The 15,922-nt window shown below is 44.0% G+C and overlaps 4 protein-coding genes across 4 annotated transcripts; 2 read left to right on the top strand and 2 right to left on the bottom strand.

Annotated features, from left to right (window-relative positions):
- Window positions 1-420: 420 nt before the first annotated feature.
- On the bottom strand, window positions 421-2,500 carry LOC108578238 (the record flags this gene model as incomplete). The annotated part of the gene is made up of 2 exons (XM_017941526.1): window positions 2,411-2,500; window positions 421-1,215 (listed from the first exon to the last, which is right to left on the bottom strand). Coding segments are annotated over exons 1-2 (885 nt in total), but the record flags the coding sequence as incomplete, so codon positions are not given.
- A 191-nt stretch (window positions 2,501-2,691) lies between these two features.
- Window positions 2,692-5,124, top strand: LOC108578237. The gene is made up of 2 exons (XM_017941525.1): window positions 2,692-3,435; window positions 3,778-5,124. Exons 1-2 carry the CDS (start codon window positions 2,692-2,694, stop codon window positions 5,122-5,124), a joined length of 2,091 nt encoding a protein of 696 aa, XP_017797014.1.
- Window positions 5,125-5,243: 119 nt separating this feature from the next.
- Window positions 5,244-8,270, top strand: LOC108578236. The gene has a single exon (XM_017941524.1). It carries the CDS (start codon window positions 5,244-5,246, stop codon window positions 8,268-8,270), a length of 3,027 nt encoding a protein of 1,008 aa, XP_017797013.1.
- Window positions 8,271-9,017: 747 nt separating this feature from the next.
- Window positions 9,018-12,119, bottom strand: LOC108578234. Its single transcript, XM_017941523.1, has one exon. It carries the CDS (start codon window positions 12,117-12,119, stop codon window positions 9,018-9,020), a length of 3,102 nt encoding a protein of 1,033 aa, XP_017797012.1.
- Between the last annotated feature and the right edge of the window lie 3,803 nt (window positions 12,120-15,922).

The following is a 15,922-nucleotide window of genomic DNA, read 5'->3' as shown; positions in this document are numbered from 1 at the left end:
TCCGATGGTACGAACTAAGTGGCCCTTGAATGACTTTACCGCGGATTTCCATAGACCTCCAAAGTGAGGAGATCTGGGAGGTGAAAATTTCCACTGAATATTTTTGTCGACTAAGTATCTCGATATTTTATCGTTGTGTTTCTCTGTTCTTAATAGTGCGAATAGTTCGGACAGTTTATTTTTTGCACCTACAAAATTAGTGCCATTGTCTGAATAAATAATTTGAGAGTAGCCACGCCGAGCAAAGAATCTTTTCAGATTTGCTAAGAATGCCTCGGTTGTTAAATCACTAACGACTTCGAGATGAATTGCCTTGGTCGCGAAACAAATAAAGACAGCTATGTGGACCTTCAGTATTTTAGTATTCCTAAATTTTTTCTCTTTCATAAAAAATGGCCCACAGTAATCAATCCCTACTACCTGGAATGGTCTTATTGCGGTCACGCGGTCCTTGGGTAGATTACCCATCGGATATTCCGGCATGCTTCCCGGTTTTGCCTTGAAACATTGAATACATTGACGAACAATATGCCTTGTGGTATTTTTGCCATCAATGGGCCAATATTTGTTTCTAACGGCATTCAGAGTACCCAGGATACCTGCGTGTTTAGCTTCGACATGTTGTTCTCGGATAATCAATTGCGTTAGATGTTCAGAACGTGGCAGTAGTATTGGGTGTTTCTGGCTATATTCTAAATCTGAATACTGTAAACGTCCACCGACACGTAATATACCTTCTGAATCGATGAAGGGAGATAGCGAAAATATAGCACTATCCTTTTTTACTGTTTTGAATTTCCTTAGTGTTTCTAATTCCTTCGCGAAGGAACGTTTCTGTAAATACTTTATGATGACCTGATGAGCCTTCAATAATTCCGCGGTAGTGATTTGTCCCGTTATTTTAACCTTGTTTGTAGTGTTTCGGTGAAAGCGTATACAATAAGCTATTACCCTTTGAAGGGTCTTAAATGAAGAAAATCTTTGAAGGTCTAATTCCTCCCTGGACGCGAGTAGGTTAATGCTAGGGCGTTGCTCAGGTATTACAATATAAGGTAAAGGTTTTACAGGCCATCGCGCAGGTATGTCAGCTAGCCACGTCGGTCCATTTAACCATAACGAATTATTTAAAAATTCTAAAGGTGATTGTCCACGAGATATAGAATCCGCGGGATTGTCGGTTGACGCTATATGAGCCCAATTGGTTGAAGTGCTATGCTGTTGAATTTTAGTTATCCGATTGGCAACAAATGTTTTTAAGGTGTGAGGCGGTGAGCGGATCCAATGTAGCACTATTGTAGAATCGGACCAGAAATGGATTGAATCAAAATGGATTTTTGATGCGTTAGATACAGCACGGTATAATTTAATGAGAAGCTCGGCCGCGCATAATTCCAATCGTGGAATTGAAATAGTTTTCAGTGGGGCTATCTTAGATTTGGCGGTAACTAAACGTATCGCTGTATCTTCTCGGTCATTTTCGGATTTTAAAAAGATGCATGCTCCATACGCGACTTCGCTAGCACCACAGAAGCCGTGTAATTCTATTCGTTTTGGATTTCTTATTAATATTTCTCTTGGGGCCTTGAAATTGTTTAATGTGGGTAATTCAGTCAAGAAGTCTGTCTGCGCAGCGGTTTATGGCACGGACGTGCCGAAACGGTTATTTTTGAGAATGGGACTTTGATAATTGGCAGCATGTAATTTTAGTAAAAATTACGTCCCGGCGAGAGAAAGTTGGGTTTACAACCCTCTGGCCTCTAAGGCGCTTTCCCTCGTCCTCAATAACCTAGCCCTGCCATAAAAAATGGGTCTTCCGAAGGGGTGAGTCACGAGTCAGCGTGTAACGGTCAAGGGACCGAGGTGACGAGCTCGGAGGAATTCCCGCGCTGTTGCTAGACACTCGTCAATTTGACAAAGGACATCGCCACCCCCTCTCTAAGGAAACGCGCGTTAAGGGCGCAAGAGAAGGGTGTCGCGATGCATCTTCTACACGCCGATTGGTGTTTTCGAGAAGCAGGAAAACAGCCAATCGGAAGAAATTAGTATTAGCAGCGGCAAGTCGACGAGCGTCATCGATTTGCGAAGTCAGTTATCTCTGAGCAACGATAGAGCGAAGTCCTAACTCTGCAAGCCCAGCAAACAGGCTAGGCCCACAGAAACAGTACAGTCTCAGAAAGGTAGAAACTCTTCTGGGTGGTCCTTCGAGTTATTGTAGACGGCACATTAGAGTGCAATAATCCAAGGACGCGCGTGCAACGGCAGAGCGCTCAAATCCTACACATTGGTCCTTCGAGCCGGATTCAGCGAAAATCCAGCAGTAACACAGAAGTCCAGCTGATCAGCCCACGAGTCATCGGGAACGAGATCCAGTAGCAGCGGTTGCTGAGACCAGTGATTGATTGGCAATCACCCAGCAACCCCGGATCATCCCTGATAGAAGCTCGTAGCAGCCTCCGCAGTGCAGACGCATCAAAGGTGCCTGAGCAGAGACGCAGAGCATCGCAGCACGCTTCGAGGACGCCACTGGACCACGAACAGTTGCAGACACCACGAGTCTACTTCACGGCGAGCTACGTCTGCTGGTGAAGGTCAGGTTAGGTCAACGCGGACAGATCAGGCAGCATCGTCACGCAGCATCCTCTCCAAGTAGTAAGTCCCTCCTTTATTCTAGTTGCGTCAAATAAGTCCAACATGGACGGCGAATTGAAAGCCCTCATTGCCGATCGCGGTTCGATTAAAGCAGCGCTAACTCGCTTTAGGAGTTTTTTCAATCAATCGGGTCACTCGGTGTCGGTAGGCGCGTTAAAAAAGAGATTAGAAGCAAACACAGGCCTATACGATAGGTTCGATACCGTGCAGACAAGAATAGAACGCATTATCGAAGGTACGGACGCGGTTAGTGCACAAGAAGCCGAATGGGAGCATTTTGAGGATGTATATTTCCAATTAATTAGTGAAGTCGAGTCATACGTTGAAGGTGCGCAGCCCCCGCAGCGAGGCACGGTAGCAGGTAGCTCGGCAATGGTAACGGGATTATCGCCCGCATTTAGCAATACCCCGATTAGGGCAAATCTGCCAGTTATTCAATTACCATCTTTCGACGTCAATTATAATGATTGGATTAGGTTTCGTGATACCTTCTTGTCATTGATACACAATAACGAACAATTGGAAGACGTTCAAAAATTCCACTACCTGCAATCCTCGCTAAAGGGACCTGCGGCTCGTATAGTACAATCCATCGGCATCTCCAAAAGCAATTACCGTACAGCATGGGACGCTGTCAAGGCCAGGTATGAAAATTCAGCCGCGCTTAAACGTCACCACGTGCACGCGTTATTAGATTTACCGGCGATACAAAAACAGTCGCCTATCGCGATCAGGGAAATGTTAGATGATGCAAGCAATCGCCTCCACGCGTTGAAAGTGTGGCGGGTACGTCGTCGTCAACAAATCCTTACCAAACCTCGTTCTATTCTTCCACGCGAACTTTCTCTTTTCCAACTCCTTCAGATTTTAGTTTCCGTTCTTTTGTCTCTCCCCGAGTTAAGACTTGCTTTCGTCCTCGAGTGGCCTAAGAAGCGCACATGTGGTAAATTCCACTACCTGCAATCCTTGCTAAAGGGACCTGCGGCTCGTATAGTACAATCCATCGGCATCTCCGAAAGCAATTACCGTACAGCATGGGACGCTGTCAAGGCCAGGTATGAAAATTCAGCCGCGCTTAAACGTCACCACGTGCACGCGTTATTAGATTTACCGGCGATATAAAAACAGTCGCCTATCGCGATCAGGGAAATGTTAGATGATGCAAACAATCACCTCCACGCGTTGAAAGCATTAGGATTGGGCATAGAGACTTGGGACCCCTTGATTGTTCCCATTTTGTCCAGAAAGCTGGACCCAGTCAGCGTTAGGGAATGGGAGCGGCGAAATGCTCCCTCCACCACGGAATCCCCAACACTTCGTCAATTTACGGCATTCTTGGAGGAACGGGCGCACTATTTAGAAAATATTACGTCACTTTCACCGGTAGGGGCAGTAAAGCCCGAGCTAGTAACAGTCCCAGGTAGTCGGAGATTACCGCGTGTAGCCGCTCACGTGGCTAGCGCGTGCGAGGCATGCCCGGTGTGTCAGGCTGCGCACGCGATAGCACAATGCAGCAAATTCAAAGACGCGTCGCTAGAAGGACGTGTAAAAATCGTACAGGATATTCGGGCATGTTACAACTGCCTCCAGACAGGTCATAGAGTGCAAAATTGCACCCGCAACCATTGTAGGCTCTGCGGGAAGAAACATCACTCTTTACTGCATCGAGAGAATAGCTATAAGACCAAGGAGGCAGTTGGAACGTGTGATGGCGAGTCACAAAATACGGTGGCTTGCATCGCCAAGGACGCCAGCAGCACTCCGAACCAAGTGGTATTGTCTACCGCAGTAGTATTTATAGAGGACCGCGAGGGAAGGAAAAGAGAATGCCGTGCTCTACTAGATTTGGGATCACAGGCCAACCTCATCACAACAGAGTGTTGCGATAGGCTGGGGCTGGACCGTTCACGGGCAAATGCGCGAATAGCGGGAATAGCCGCAATCAACAGCAAAGTTGAAGGAAAGGTCGATATAGAAATCCATTCGCGAATAAGAGGCTTCGGTGCTCGCGTCGCATGTTTAATAATGAGTAATATCACGGAAGAGCTACCGAACCTTCCTAGACAAAGATCCGCGATATCAATACCTCCTAATATCAAATTGGCCGACACTCAGTTTCACAAGCGCGGAAAGATCGACCTTCTTATCGGAGCAGAACTCTTCTGGCGGTTACTATGCGTCGGGCAACATTCAGTAAATCGCCATCTGATATGGCAGAAAACGCAGCTAGGTTGGGTGCTAGGCGGAAGGCTCGATTCGGGTATTCGAAACGAAAGCCAGGTAGGCAAGTGCCACGTAGTTACGAACGGGCAATTACATGAGCAGCTAGAAAGGTTCTGGCAGGTAGAAGAGGGCATCACAAACGGTGACGCGATCGACGAATGTGAATCGCACTTTGTCGCGAACGTCAAACGTAACCCCGATGGTCGCTACACGGTCAGAATACCATTCAATGAATGCCAATCAAGGCTTTAGGGAACTCGCGCGGGCAGGCAGAAATTAGATTCAAGTCTCTAGAGCGAAAATTAGCCAGGCAGCCTGAGCTCCGGGGTCAGTATATAGCATTCATGCGCGAGTATGAGCAATTAGGCCACATGTCGCGCATTTCGGAAACTAAGGAGGCTCAAAGTGAGTCTTATTATTTACCTCACCACGCCGTCTCCAAGCAAACAAGTACCACCACGAAATTACGGGTGGTATTCGATGGTTCGGCAAAAACAAGCACGGGTATATCTTTGAATGATAGTCAAAAGGTAGGCCCAACAGTTCAGAGTGACCTCACGTCAATTTTGATTAGATTCAGAACACACCGCTACGTTCTATCCGCTGACATAGCCAAAATGTATCGGCAGGTATTAGTAGATTCTCGCGATAGACCGTTTCAGCGAATTCTGTGGCGGACAGATCCGCGATCACCAATAGATTGCTATGAACTGAACACCGTCACTTACGGTACAGCGTCAGCCTCGTTCTTGGCAACGCGCGTGCTCAAACAAGTAGGCTTAGAGTGCAGTTCAGAGTTCCCGCGTACTAGTAGGATAATCATAAACGATTTCTATGTTGATGATTTGGTAACCGGGACAGAAACGATTGAGAACGCGAAGGAGATCAGGGAGGAAATCTCTAAGATATTGGTAGCCTCCGGTTTTGAATTACGCAAATGGGCGAGCAACTGCTCGTCCATCTTGAAGATCGCGGACGGAGATAGTGATAGGCAATTTAATATAGACAAAGCTCCGAAAACACTCGGTTTGAAATGGTCGCCTGCGGAAGACCAGCTCAGCTACAACGTGCGACCATCGGTTAATAAACGTTACACCAAACGGACGGTATTGTCGGAGATTGCCCAGATCTACGATCCGTTAGGTTTAATCGGACCAATAATAATTCGAGCGAAATTGATGATGCAAGATCTCTGGCAATTAAGGGTAGGTTGGGATGAATCCCTCCCACAGGGACTGCACACGAAATGGACCGCCTATCGTGATGCGTTAGAACGATTGCCAGATATCAAAATTCCGCGATGTGCAAAAATTAGCGAGACAGAGAGTATAGATCTTCACGGGTTTGCGGACGCTTCGGAAGAGGCATACGGGGCCTGCGTATACCTGCGAACCCAAAACACAGCAGGGGTGCGCCAAGTCAGGCTACTGTGCTCTAAGTCGCGAGTCGCTCCTTTGAAATCTCTATCCCTTCCTCGCTTAGAGCTATGTAGTGCACTATTGTTAGCGCGACTAGTGCAAGGGGTCAAGACAGCTTTGAATTTGATTTGCGAAAATGAGTATTATTGGTCCGATTCAAGAGTTACACTCGCCTGGATTCAGGGTCCGCCAAATAGATGGCAAACTTTCGTTGCGAACAGGGTGTCGGAGATCCAGACATTATGCAAAGATCACCAGTGGAGGCACGTACCCTCGGGCGACAATCCCGCGGACATACTCTCGCGCGGAACCAGTCCAAGCTCGCTACGGATCAACCGGCTATGGTGGTCAGGACCATCCTGGTTGTCAAAGGGTGAACGTGCCTGGCCATCAATCGAGACAAGCGTTATAGAGGTGCCCGAAGAGAAGCAAAAACAGCATCTGTTTGTAGCAACGGTAGGGGAAGAATTCGTGCTCTTCCGCAGAATCTCCGAGTACACGCGACTGTTACGGGTAACAGTTTATTGCTTAAGATTCACGAAAAACGCGAAGCTTAAGAACAGTGCTACCGGTGAAGGCAAGACAGTATTAATTAGCGTCAACGAGATGCTCCGAGCCCGCGATAGATTAATATGGTTAGCGCAGCGCGAAGCCTATGCCGGTGAAATAGTTTCCCTAGAAAGGGAAGGGGGTGTGAGTGCGTCCAGTACTCTACGCGCGCTGGCACCCTTTTTGGACAAAGAGGGAATAATCAGGGTGGGCGGAAGATTAGGAAACGCCCCATTAGCCTTTAAAACACGGCATCAAGCTATCTTACCAACCAAACACCCGCTGACCGACCTCATAATCAGGCATGAGCATGTAAGGCTCTTGCATGCAGGAGGTCAGCAGACATTAGCCTCATTAAGAGAACAATATTGGATCATAGCCGCAAGAAATAATGTGAAGAGGGTCATTAGGGGATGTCTCAGGTGCTTCCGAGTAAAGCCACGAGTTGCCGAATGCGTGATGGGACAGCTACCTACTGAGAGGGTAACACCCTTTCGCCCATTCACAACTTGCGGGGTTGACTATGCGGGCCCGTTCGCTACAAAAGAGCGTACGCCTAGCAAGGTCACAGTCAAGGCTTATATTTGTATTTTTATATGTTTCGCCACAAAGGCCGTTCATATCGAGTTGGCCACGGACCTGAGCACTGAGGCATTCCTTAATTGCCTTAGAAGGTTTACAGCGCGAAGAGGTCGATGTCGTTGCATCATTTCCGACAATGCAACCAATTTTGTAGGAGCAAAAAACGAGCTCAAACAATTAAGCGAGCGGCTGAATTCTCAGCATCATAAAAAACGAGTGACTGAATTTCTAACAAAGCAAGGAATAGATTGGAAATTTATACCTCCTCGTGCTCCTCACTTCGGAGGACTATGGGAAAGCGCGGTAAGACTCGCGAAATATCACCTTAAGCGAGTTATCGACGAGCAAAGGCTCACATATGAAGAATTATACACGTTGCTGACGCAAATAGAATCCTGTATGAATTCTCGTCCTCTCACTCCATTATCATCCGATCCCGCAGATTTCGATACCCTCACTCCCGGACATTTTTTGATTGGCAATCGACTGACCGCGTTACCAGATCATGACATTACTCAATTAAAGACAAGCCGACTAGGTCGGTATCAGTTAATTCAACAGATGCTACAGCATTTTTGGAGGCGTTGGCAAAGGGAATACCTCCACCAGCTTCAGCAGAGGCACAAATGGACACAATCCACATCGCCAAAGGTCACCGAAGGCGCTTTGGTCATCGTCAAGGAGGACAACCTGCCTCCCTTGCTTTGGTCTCTTGGCAGGGTCATACATCTGCATCCCGGCAAGGATGGAGTGGCTAGGGTCGCCACCATCAAAACAACAGAGGCGGAGTACAAAAGACCAGTGACAAAATTGTGTCTGTTGCCGATCCTGGACAATGAAAGAGACTGACCACGCTCAGTGAAATAGTTTTAGAAATAATCTAACCATGTACATTTCTACAATTAGTAATACTTGTAATTTATTTTAAATATTCGTTATAAGTAATAATAGCGTTAGTTTCGAACGCGTAACACGCGTTCAAGGTGGGCGGGATGTCTGCGCAGCGGTTTATGGCACGGATATGCCGAAACGGTTATTTTTGAGAAGGGGACTTTGATAATTGGCAGCATGTAATTTTAGTAAAAATTACGTCCCGGCGAGAGAAAGTTGGGTTTACAACCCTCTGGCCTCTAAGGCGCTTTCCCTCGTCCTCAATAACCTAGCCCTGCCATAAAAAATGGGTCTTCCGAAGGGGTGAGTCACGAGTCAGCGTGTAACGGTCAAGGGACCGAGGTGACGAACTCGGAGGAATTCCCGCGCTGTTGCCAGACACTCGTCAATTTGACAAAGGACATCGCCACCCCCTCTCTAAGGAAACGCGCGTTAAGGGCGCAAGAGAAGGGTGTCGCGATGCATCTTCTACACGCCGATTGGTGTTTTCGAGAAGCAGGAAAACAGCCAATCGGAAGAAATTAGTATTAGCAGCGGCAAGTCGACGAGCGTCATCGATTTGCGAAGTCAGTTATCTCTGAGCAACGATAGAGCGAAGTCCTAACTCTGCAAGCCCAGCAAACAGGCTAGGCCCACAGAAACAATACAGTCTCAGAAAAGTAGAAACTCTTCTGGGTGGTCCTTCGAGTTATTGTAGACGGCACATTAGAGTGCAATAATCCAAGGACGCGAGTGCAACGGCAGAGCGCTCAAATCCTCCACAAAGTCCTTCCACAAGGCGAATAGGTCGGTTGGAATTGCCTCGTCCCAATCTAAGCTAGTTTTCCAAAATTGCTGGAAAAAGATTTTCGCTCTTACCACTACTGGTCCAAGTAATCCTAACGGGTCAAATATCTGTGCTATTTTTGATAGCATAGTACGTTTGGTCTCTTGCGCTTCGCGATTGATTATATTGACTCGATAAGTAAAATAGTCTTTGCGAGGCTTCCAACAAATTCCAAGGGTTTTCTTTATGTTATTACTATCTAAATAAAGGTATTCGTCCGTGGTTTGTCCCATGAAGCCTTCAATAAGCGATGGCTCATTAGATGCCCATTGTCGTAGATTAAAACCGCCGGCCTTGAGGATACCTATTAGTTGTTCCCTGAGTTTTATGGCGTCGTCTAGGGTCCGTGTTCCGGTTAATAGGTCATCCATGTAAAAATCGTTTTCAATGGTGTTTGCTGCTAAAGGATATGACGTCCTTTCGTCGCTAGCTAATTGTTGCAAGCAACGAACTGCGAGAAACGGAGCGCAGGATGTACCGTACGTGATTGTATTGAGGTGGTATGTTTTAATCGCGTCCTTCGGATTTTTACGCCATAATATTTTATAATAAACTGTGTCTTTCGGGTGTAAAACTACTTGTCTAAACATTTTTTCTATATCGGCTGTGAGTACATAAGCGTGTGTTCTGAAGCGTAGAATCAAGGAAAACAAATCGTCTTGTAACGTAGGACCGGTTAAGAGGGTGTCGTTTACACACAACCCGCTGCTGGTTTTCGCGGAGCCGTCGAAAACTACTCGGATTTTAGTGGTAAGGCTGCTAGCCTTTATTACCGCATGATGTGGTAGGTAATACCCTTGCTGACTGTTTACTGTGTCAGATATGTTTGTCATGTGATTCAGTCGCTCGTATTCTTCGATGAAGGCATTGTATTGTTCTCGTAGCTCACTATTCTGTTCTAATTTACGCTCTAAGCAGTAGAATCGCTTTAGGGCTACCTTGTAGGAATCGCCTAGCTTATCCTTTTTTTCGTTAAAGGGTAATCTAACTATGTATCGGCCGTTAGGATTGCGTTGAGTCGATTCTCGAAATAGATTCTCGCATTGTTCATCTTCGGGGGAAATTGATTTTGCGGATGGCTGCTCTTCTAGCTCCCAAAATTTAGCTAGTTGAGTATCTAAATTCGTGGTAGTCAAAAAACCCTTTATACTTGAATTGTTTGCTCCCTTATCTCCTACTTCTCCTGAGAAGACCCAACCCAATTGTGTCTCTTGTAATATTGCTGTTTCATTTTTTAGCCTAATTTGCCCAGAACGTATGAGTTTATAAAATAGGTATTCCCCTAATAAGGCGTCAATAGTGGCTGGTATATTGAAATAGGGGTCCGCTAATTCTACGTTTGATGGTATCTTTAAGTGTTCGCTGTCCACTATTCGCGACGGTAAGTATGAGGTTATAATTGGAATAACTAAGAATTTTGCTTCATGCTTAGAGTTGGTAAAGCGCGATTTGAATTGTGTGATAACTGAATGTTTTAAATTGGTTGTCTGATACCCTAAGCCTACTACTGGTATATTTATTTTACCTTTGTGAAGTTGTAATTTATTTGCTAATTCTTCGGTAATAAAATTAGATTGAGAACCTGCATCTAATAGAACTCTACATTCATGCTCTCGGTTGTGGCTATCGAGGATTTTAACCCGGGCGGTGGCTAATAAAACTTCGGATCTACCGACCGTAGTCAATGACATTAACGTACCTGGCTTGGGACTAATGAGCGGACTCGCTGAAGACATTAGTGAATTTCTATTCTGTGATGAATTTACTTGATTGTTAAGAGAATTAGGTTTTTCAATGTGCAGTAACGTGTGATGTTTTGCAATACATTTCCGACAAACACCCGCACGACATTGAGCATAGGAATGATTACCTCGAAAACAATTGACGCAAAGTTTTAGCGTTTTTATTAATCTCAATCTTTCTGTTGGTAATTGAGATAAGAGCTTCGGACATTGGGTTAAATAGTGATCGGCCTTGCAAAGGGCGCATATAATCGCGGTGTTGGTATTGACAAAGGCGTGCGCCTTATAGCCTTGTACCTGGCTTCGATACTCGGTTCGTATCGACTGGTTGTCGCGTTGTTTCCGGATGGGTTCGCGCGATGTTGAGATCAATTGTATTGGTTCGTCATCTCTCGCGTATTTATTTAGAAAGGCTAACAGATCTTTAAACTTGGGCATTATACTGTTTTCAAAGGTGCGCTCCCAGGAAGTGCGTGTAGCTTTATCTAATTTAGCTGTTACAACATAGATGAGAATCTCGTCCCAGTCTACCGGTTGCCTTAGCGAACGTAATGCGTTTACATGCATTTCGGCTGCTTCTGTAAGGGCGCGCAATGAAGACATACCCTTTCCTGTCATTTCTGGCAACTTGAATAATGCACGAATGTGGCTCTGAATTATTTTTCTAGGTTTGTTAAATCGCCTTTGAACTAATTCCCAAGCGACGAAGTAATTCTCCTCGGAAGCCGTTAATGAGTTAGTTACAGTGGCAGCGTTTCCCGTTAGATAAGATTTTAAAAGATGGAATTTGTGTATTATGGGAACGGTTTCATTATCGTGTATGAGTGATTTAAATGTGTCGTGAAAGTCTTGCCACTCGGCGTAGTTGCCATCAAAGGGTTTAATATGAATTTTAGGTAGTATAGACTGCGGTGCTGATATAGATGGTGTAACTACCGTATTACTATGAGGTGGAATTCTATTTAATTTATCTAATTCACGATCGATGAAGTCACCGCACTCGTAATATAAAATTTCAAAATCCTCGCGGTTCTGATCCTGCTGGGGATTATCGTCGATTGCTTCAATGCGACTTTGGACGTTGGAGAAACTAACATAATATTCTTCGAGTTTTTGCTTGCGCCGTTCTAATGCGGGAATGTCTACCGTTTCTAATTGTCGTAGATAATTATTTAATCGCGACAGTTGCGCCTTGACCGTTGCGCGTTCTTTAATGAGGTTTCTTAGTTCGGATGTCATTGTAACCGAAATCGAATTAAGGAATAACAATTGAAAGAAATGTGATAGATTTGATGAGTCGAGCCTACCTTTGTGATGATTTAAAGTTGGCTGCTACTCCTTTCGGATGTTTTCCTTCGTGGTGGTCAGGTGAGGGATGCGGTGATTCAGCTACTGGAGGCTGCCTTGCGATTCCTCTTTACCCCTGCTCGTAGAGTGATGATGCAGATTGCTGGCACGGGAGTCCTGGCTGGCCGTGCTGTACGCTGCTTCTCACTGCTGAATTGGCGGCACGGTCCTGATGTGTTGGCCGTGTCGTTGTCTGCTACTCGGTTGTTGTCCACAGATGGTGATATCACAGTATCAATTACTGTGATCTGAAATCTTCGTTGCTCGAAGCAGATCCCACTGACCAAATGTGGATCTTAATCTTCGTCGGATTGATTGCGGATCTCACTCTCCAAGGGTGGATCCGGCTCGAACGACCAAAATGTTTGGTACCGTGATCTTATTTCTCGGTTGGAAGATATCACGATGGATGATTCCCTATTGGTTGTTTAGTTTTAGGTTAAACTACGTTGTTCGGTTTTTTTTTAATATGTATACACCGTACACGCTCTGCTTCTATCCGTACATGTTCTGGTTCTCGGGCTTGCGAAAGCTACCTTTATACATGTTTTTGTAGCTGCTAATTTGGAAAAAGGGCCAGTCAACGCCCTTCCCAGAAAAAGGCCTCTTTCGCGAACCCTTATTGGCAGGTAGATAGAAGCGATGCAAGTCAACGGTGGGGGTGATCGGTCGCGTGGTTCGTGTTGAGGACACGACAGTACGAATGACTTTATTTGAGTAGGCGCCAGAAAAACGTATGCCCTGCAGAAACGAGTTTCTGCGCCCATAAAACACTTTCTGGGCCTCGATCTCTGGGTAAACGGAAAAGTTAATTCAAAAATAGATTTTGAAATGTGGTACTCAAAAATAGCGTAGATAGTCAACCGGGTCACAAAGTCAAACCCTTAACAATGATCAATTACGAGAACGCGACACGGAAACAAATGCATATTTATTTTTCAAATTCCAGCCACCGCGTCCCATGTTTTCAGAGAATAATGGGATGAGTGATCGTGAGTTGAGGATAGCTTCAACCTCAATTATTAATATATTCAGCGCTTCGTACGTAAATAATCTTTCACCTACGGTTTTGTACAGGTGCTTCTTTAACAACTTCAGCGCCGCTTCCCAGTGTCCTCAAAAATGAGGTGAGCGAGGAAATTAGTTTATTGTCTGTGTAGATGTTGCGTGTTTCACCCCTTCTAACGAAAAGGCGTTTTAAAGCTCCATTGTATTCCGTGGTGAGATCAGTGACAAATTCCAAATGAGTAGCCGCAAAACAAACAAAGACTACAACGAACACCTTTACCTTTTGTCGGTTATACTTCTTCTTTTTCTTAATATAAGCGGGGCCGCAATAATCTATCCCTACATTCTCAAAGAGGCGCGCCTAGGCGACTCATGTCTCAGGTAAGTTACGTATGACGTAGTATGGAACTTCCGAACTTAACCTTTAACAGCGTATGCATTTGTGGATGACTTTTACTGTGTTCTTACCGTCGATCAGCCAATATGTTTGTCTAATCGCATTGAGGATTGCGCTTTTTCCGGCATGATAATGCCGTAAATGCATATCTCGTATTATGAGATTCGTTACGTGATGATTACGGGGTAAAAAATTGAATGTCATCTTCATTTCTCAAAAAATAATACAAACACAAAAAATTCACATACGTCGTTATATCGTTTACAAAAAACTCATAAATTGAGAATTTTGAGAGATGAGAGATGAGAATTTTCTCATACTCACCGTTTACGAGAAAAACGCTGGATAATAAATCCGTGAACATTTTGTATAAATTATGATTACCTATAATTATATTTTTTATTTGTGGCTTCTTGCGTTGAGTTTTCTGACAACAGTTGTTCTAATTCTAATGAAGATAAGAAGGCTGTCGCTTCTTCAGGTGATATTTGTCCTTTACTTATGGTTGAAATCAGTTCTTCCAAATGTTCATCTTCGTCCAGATTTGTAGCGTCTGAAGGCGCCGCGATTATTTTATTCCAGTCATTTTTTAAATTTTCCGTAGTGATCTCGGCCCACGCTTGCATCAGTATTTCCAGACAATCTTTTATGTTATAATTTTGATAAAATTCGTTCATTCCTCCTTCACATGTCAACACCGTACGTAACATGTACTTTCTGTACAGTTTCTTTGTCTTTCCTATTATTCCCTGATCTATGGGTTGCATAAGAGATGTCGTATTTGGTGGTATATATATTACAATTGAAACCGTTCCGGTCCTGTACATCTTCTGGTACTCGATGAGCCGTACAATTGTCCAGTAACAAATTTACTTTACCAATGATACCTTTCCCTATTTTATATATGCGAACACTTGGCTTAAAATAGTTTTCGAACCAATCCATAAATGATGGTTGATCTACCGAGGCATTTTTTGTGATTTAAAGATCACAGGAAGTCTATGCAACGAATGTTTCAATGCCCTTGGGTTGCGATATTTATAAATAACTAAGGGCATCATTTTATTCGTTCCTGTTGCATTTGCGCATATCCCCATTGTGAATCTGTCTTTGCGACTCTCATTTCCGCTAACATTCTTTTCCTATGAAAGTGTATTTGTTAGAATAACTTTCCATAAAAGACTATTTTCGTCCATATTAGAAATATTTTCCGAATTGATGTCCTCTTGCTCGACCCATTACTGAAAATGCTGAACAAAATGCCTTTGCTCCAGCTTCAACAGCACTTACCTTTTCCCCATACGCTTTGATTAAACGTATATTATGTCGATATTTAAATTTTGAAAACTACGATTTACTAATTTTGAAATTTGAATAGGACAAAATATACTGTTTCAATTCTGTAGCTTTTTCTAACATTAAACTATCGATTAGAAAATCATCAAGAGTTCTTCTTTTTGCGAACCACATAAACAAACGGTGCTCCAATTCCTCGTACATCGGTCTCTGCCGTTGTCTCTGTCCTTTGCTTTTTGCAGCAAATTCGTGAATACGCAACATCTTTATGCGACGGATAGTTATTGGATGCATGTGATGCTTTGCAGCAATGGTTGAAATAGGTAAAGTTTTCAAGTCCTAAAAGACCTGTATCCGTTGTCGCATTGACAAAGTCTGACGTTCTACTCGACGTAATCGTATTCTATAACTATGGCACTCTTGAACTCTGATTTAAAACTGAACTTCGGTATGCCACGAGTTTCTGATCCTAATTATCATATTCCTTCCATGCGGGTGGATAATGTAATGGAATTCTTATTTCTGATAGGCAGCTATTTGTTAAGGGGATATTCTGGTCTAGCACGCGAGTTTCGTTGCTAACGTTCAGAAATTTTTATGAGAAATCAAAGTAAGTGTAGCGCACGAAATTTTTTTTTACAAATTAATCGTTCTTTTAACATTTACATTTTTTTTTTTATCGTGAAGAAATAAGTATGACATACTCGTATGAAGACCTGAAGATTCCGAATACGTCCAACTAGTTTCCACGATTCCGCCCTTCGTGTGCATCTGACACATATGAATCAATCAAAATCATGTTCAGTAAGAACGGCGCTGTCATCTGTACTAGAATTATACATTACAATTAATTTTTAACAAAATGGTGCCATGTTAAATGGAAAAGTCCCTTTAACTGTGGGATCAATTTGTTAATTAGAGGCGCAATTTTGCAGATATTTTTATAATTTTGGTTCAGACGAGAATAACAACATTTTGGAATATCTATGTATGA

Source organism: Habropoda laboriosa, unplaced genomic scaffold (genome assembly GCF_001263275.1).
Source record: "Habropoda laboriosa isolate 0110345459 unplaced genomic scaffold, ASM126327v1 scaffold3456, whole genome shotgun sequence".
Taxonomy (NCBI): domain Eukaryota; kingdom Metazoa; phylum Arthropoda; class Insecta; order Hymenoptera; family Apidae; genus Habropoda; species Habropoda laboriosa.
Note: the sequence above shows the minus strand (reverse complement) of the source record. Positions and strands in the feature narration are given on the sequence as shown.

What these genes read in the sequence shown, in the direction of transcription:
- LOC108578237 (XM_017941525.1), top strand. Translation starts at nt 2,692, where the DNA reads ATGGACGGCGAATTGAAAGCCCTCATTGCCGATCGCGGTTCGATTAAA. An exon ending in ACGCGTTGAAAGTGTGGCGG is followed by an intron (nt 3,436 to 3,777) that starts GTACGTCGTCGT and finishes ATATAAAAACAG; the next exon opens with TCGCCTATCGCGATCAGGGA.
- LOC108578236 (XM_017941524.1), top strand. Translation starts at nt 5,244, where the DNA reads ATGTCGCGCATTTCGGAAACTAAGGAGGCTCAAAGTGAGTCTTATTAT.
- LOC108578234 (XM_017941523.1), bottom strand. Translation starts at nt 12,119, where the DNA reads ATGACATCCGAACTAAGAAACCTCATTAAAGAACGCGCAACGGTCAAG.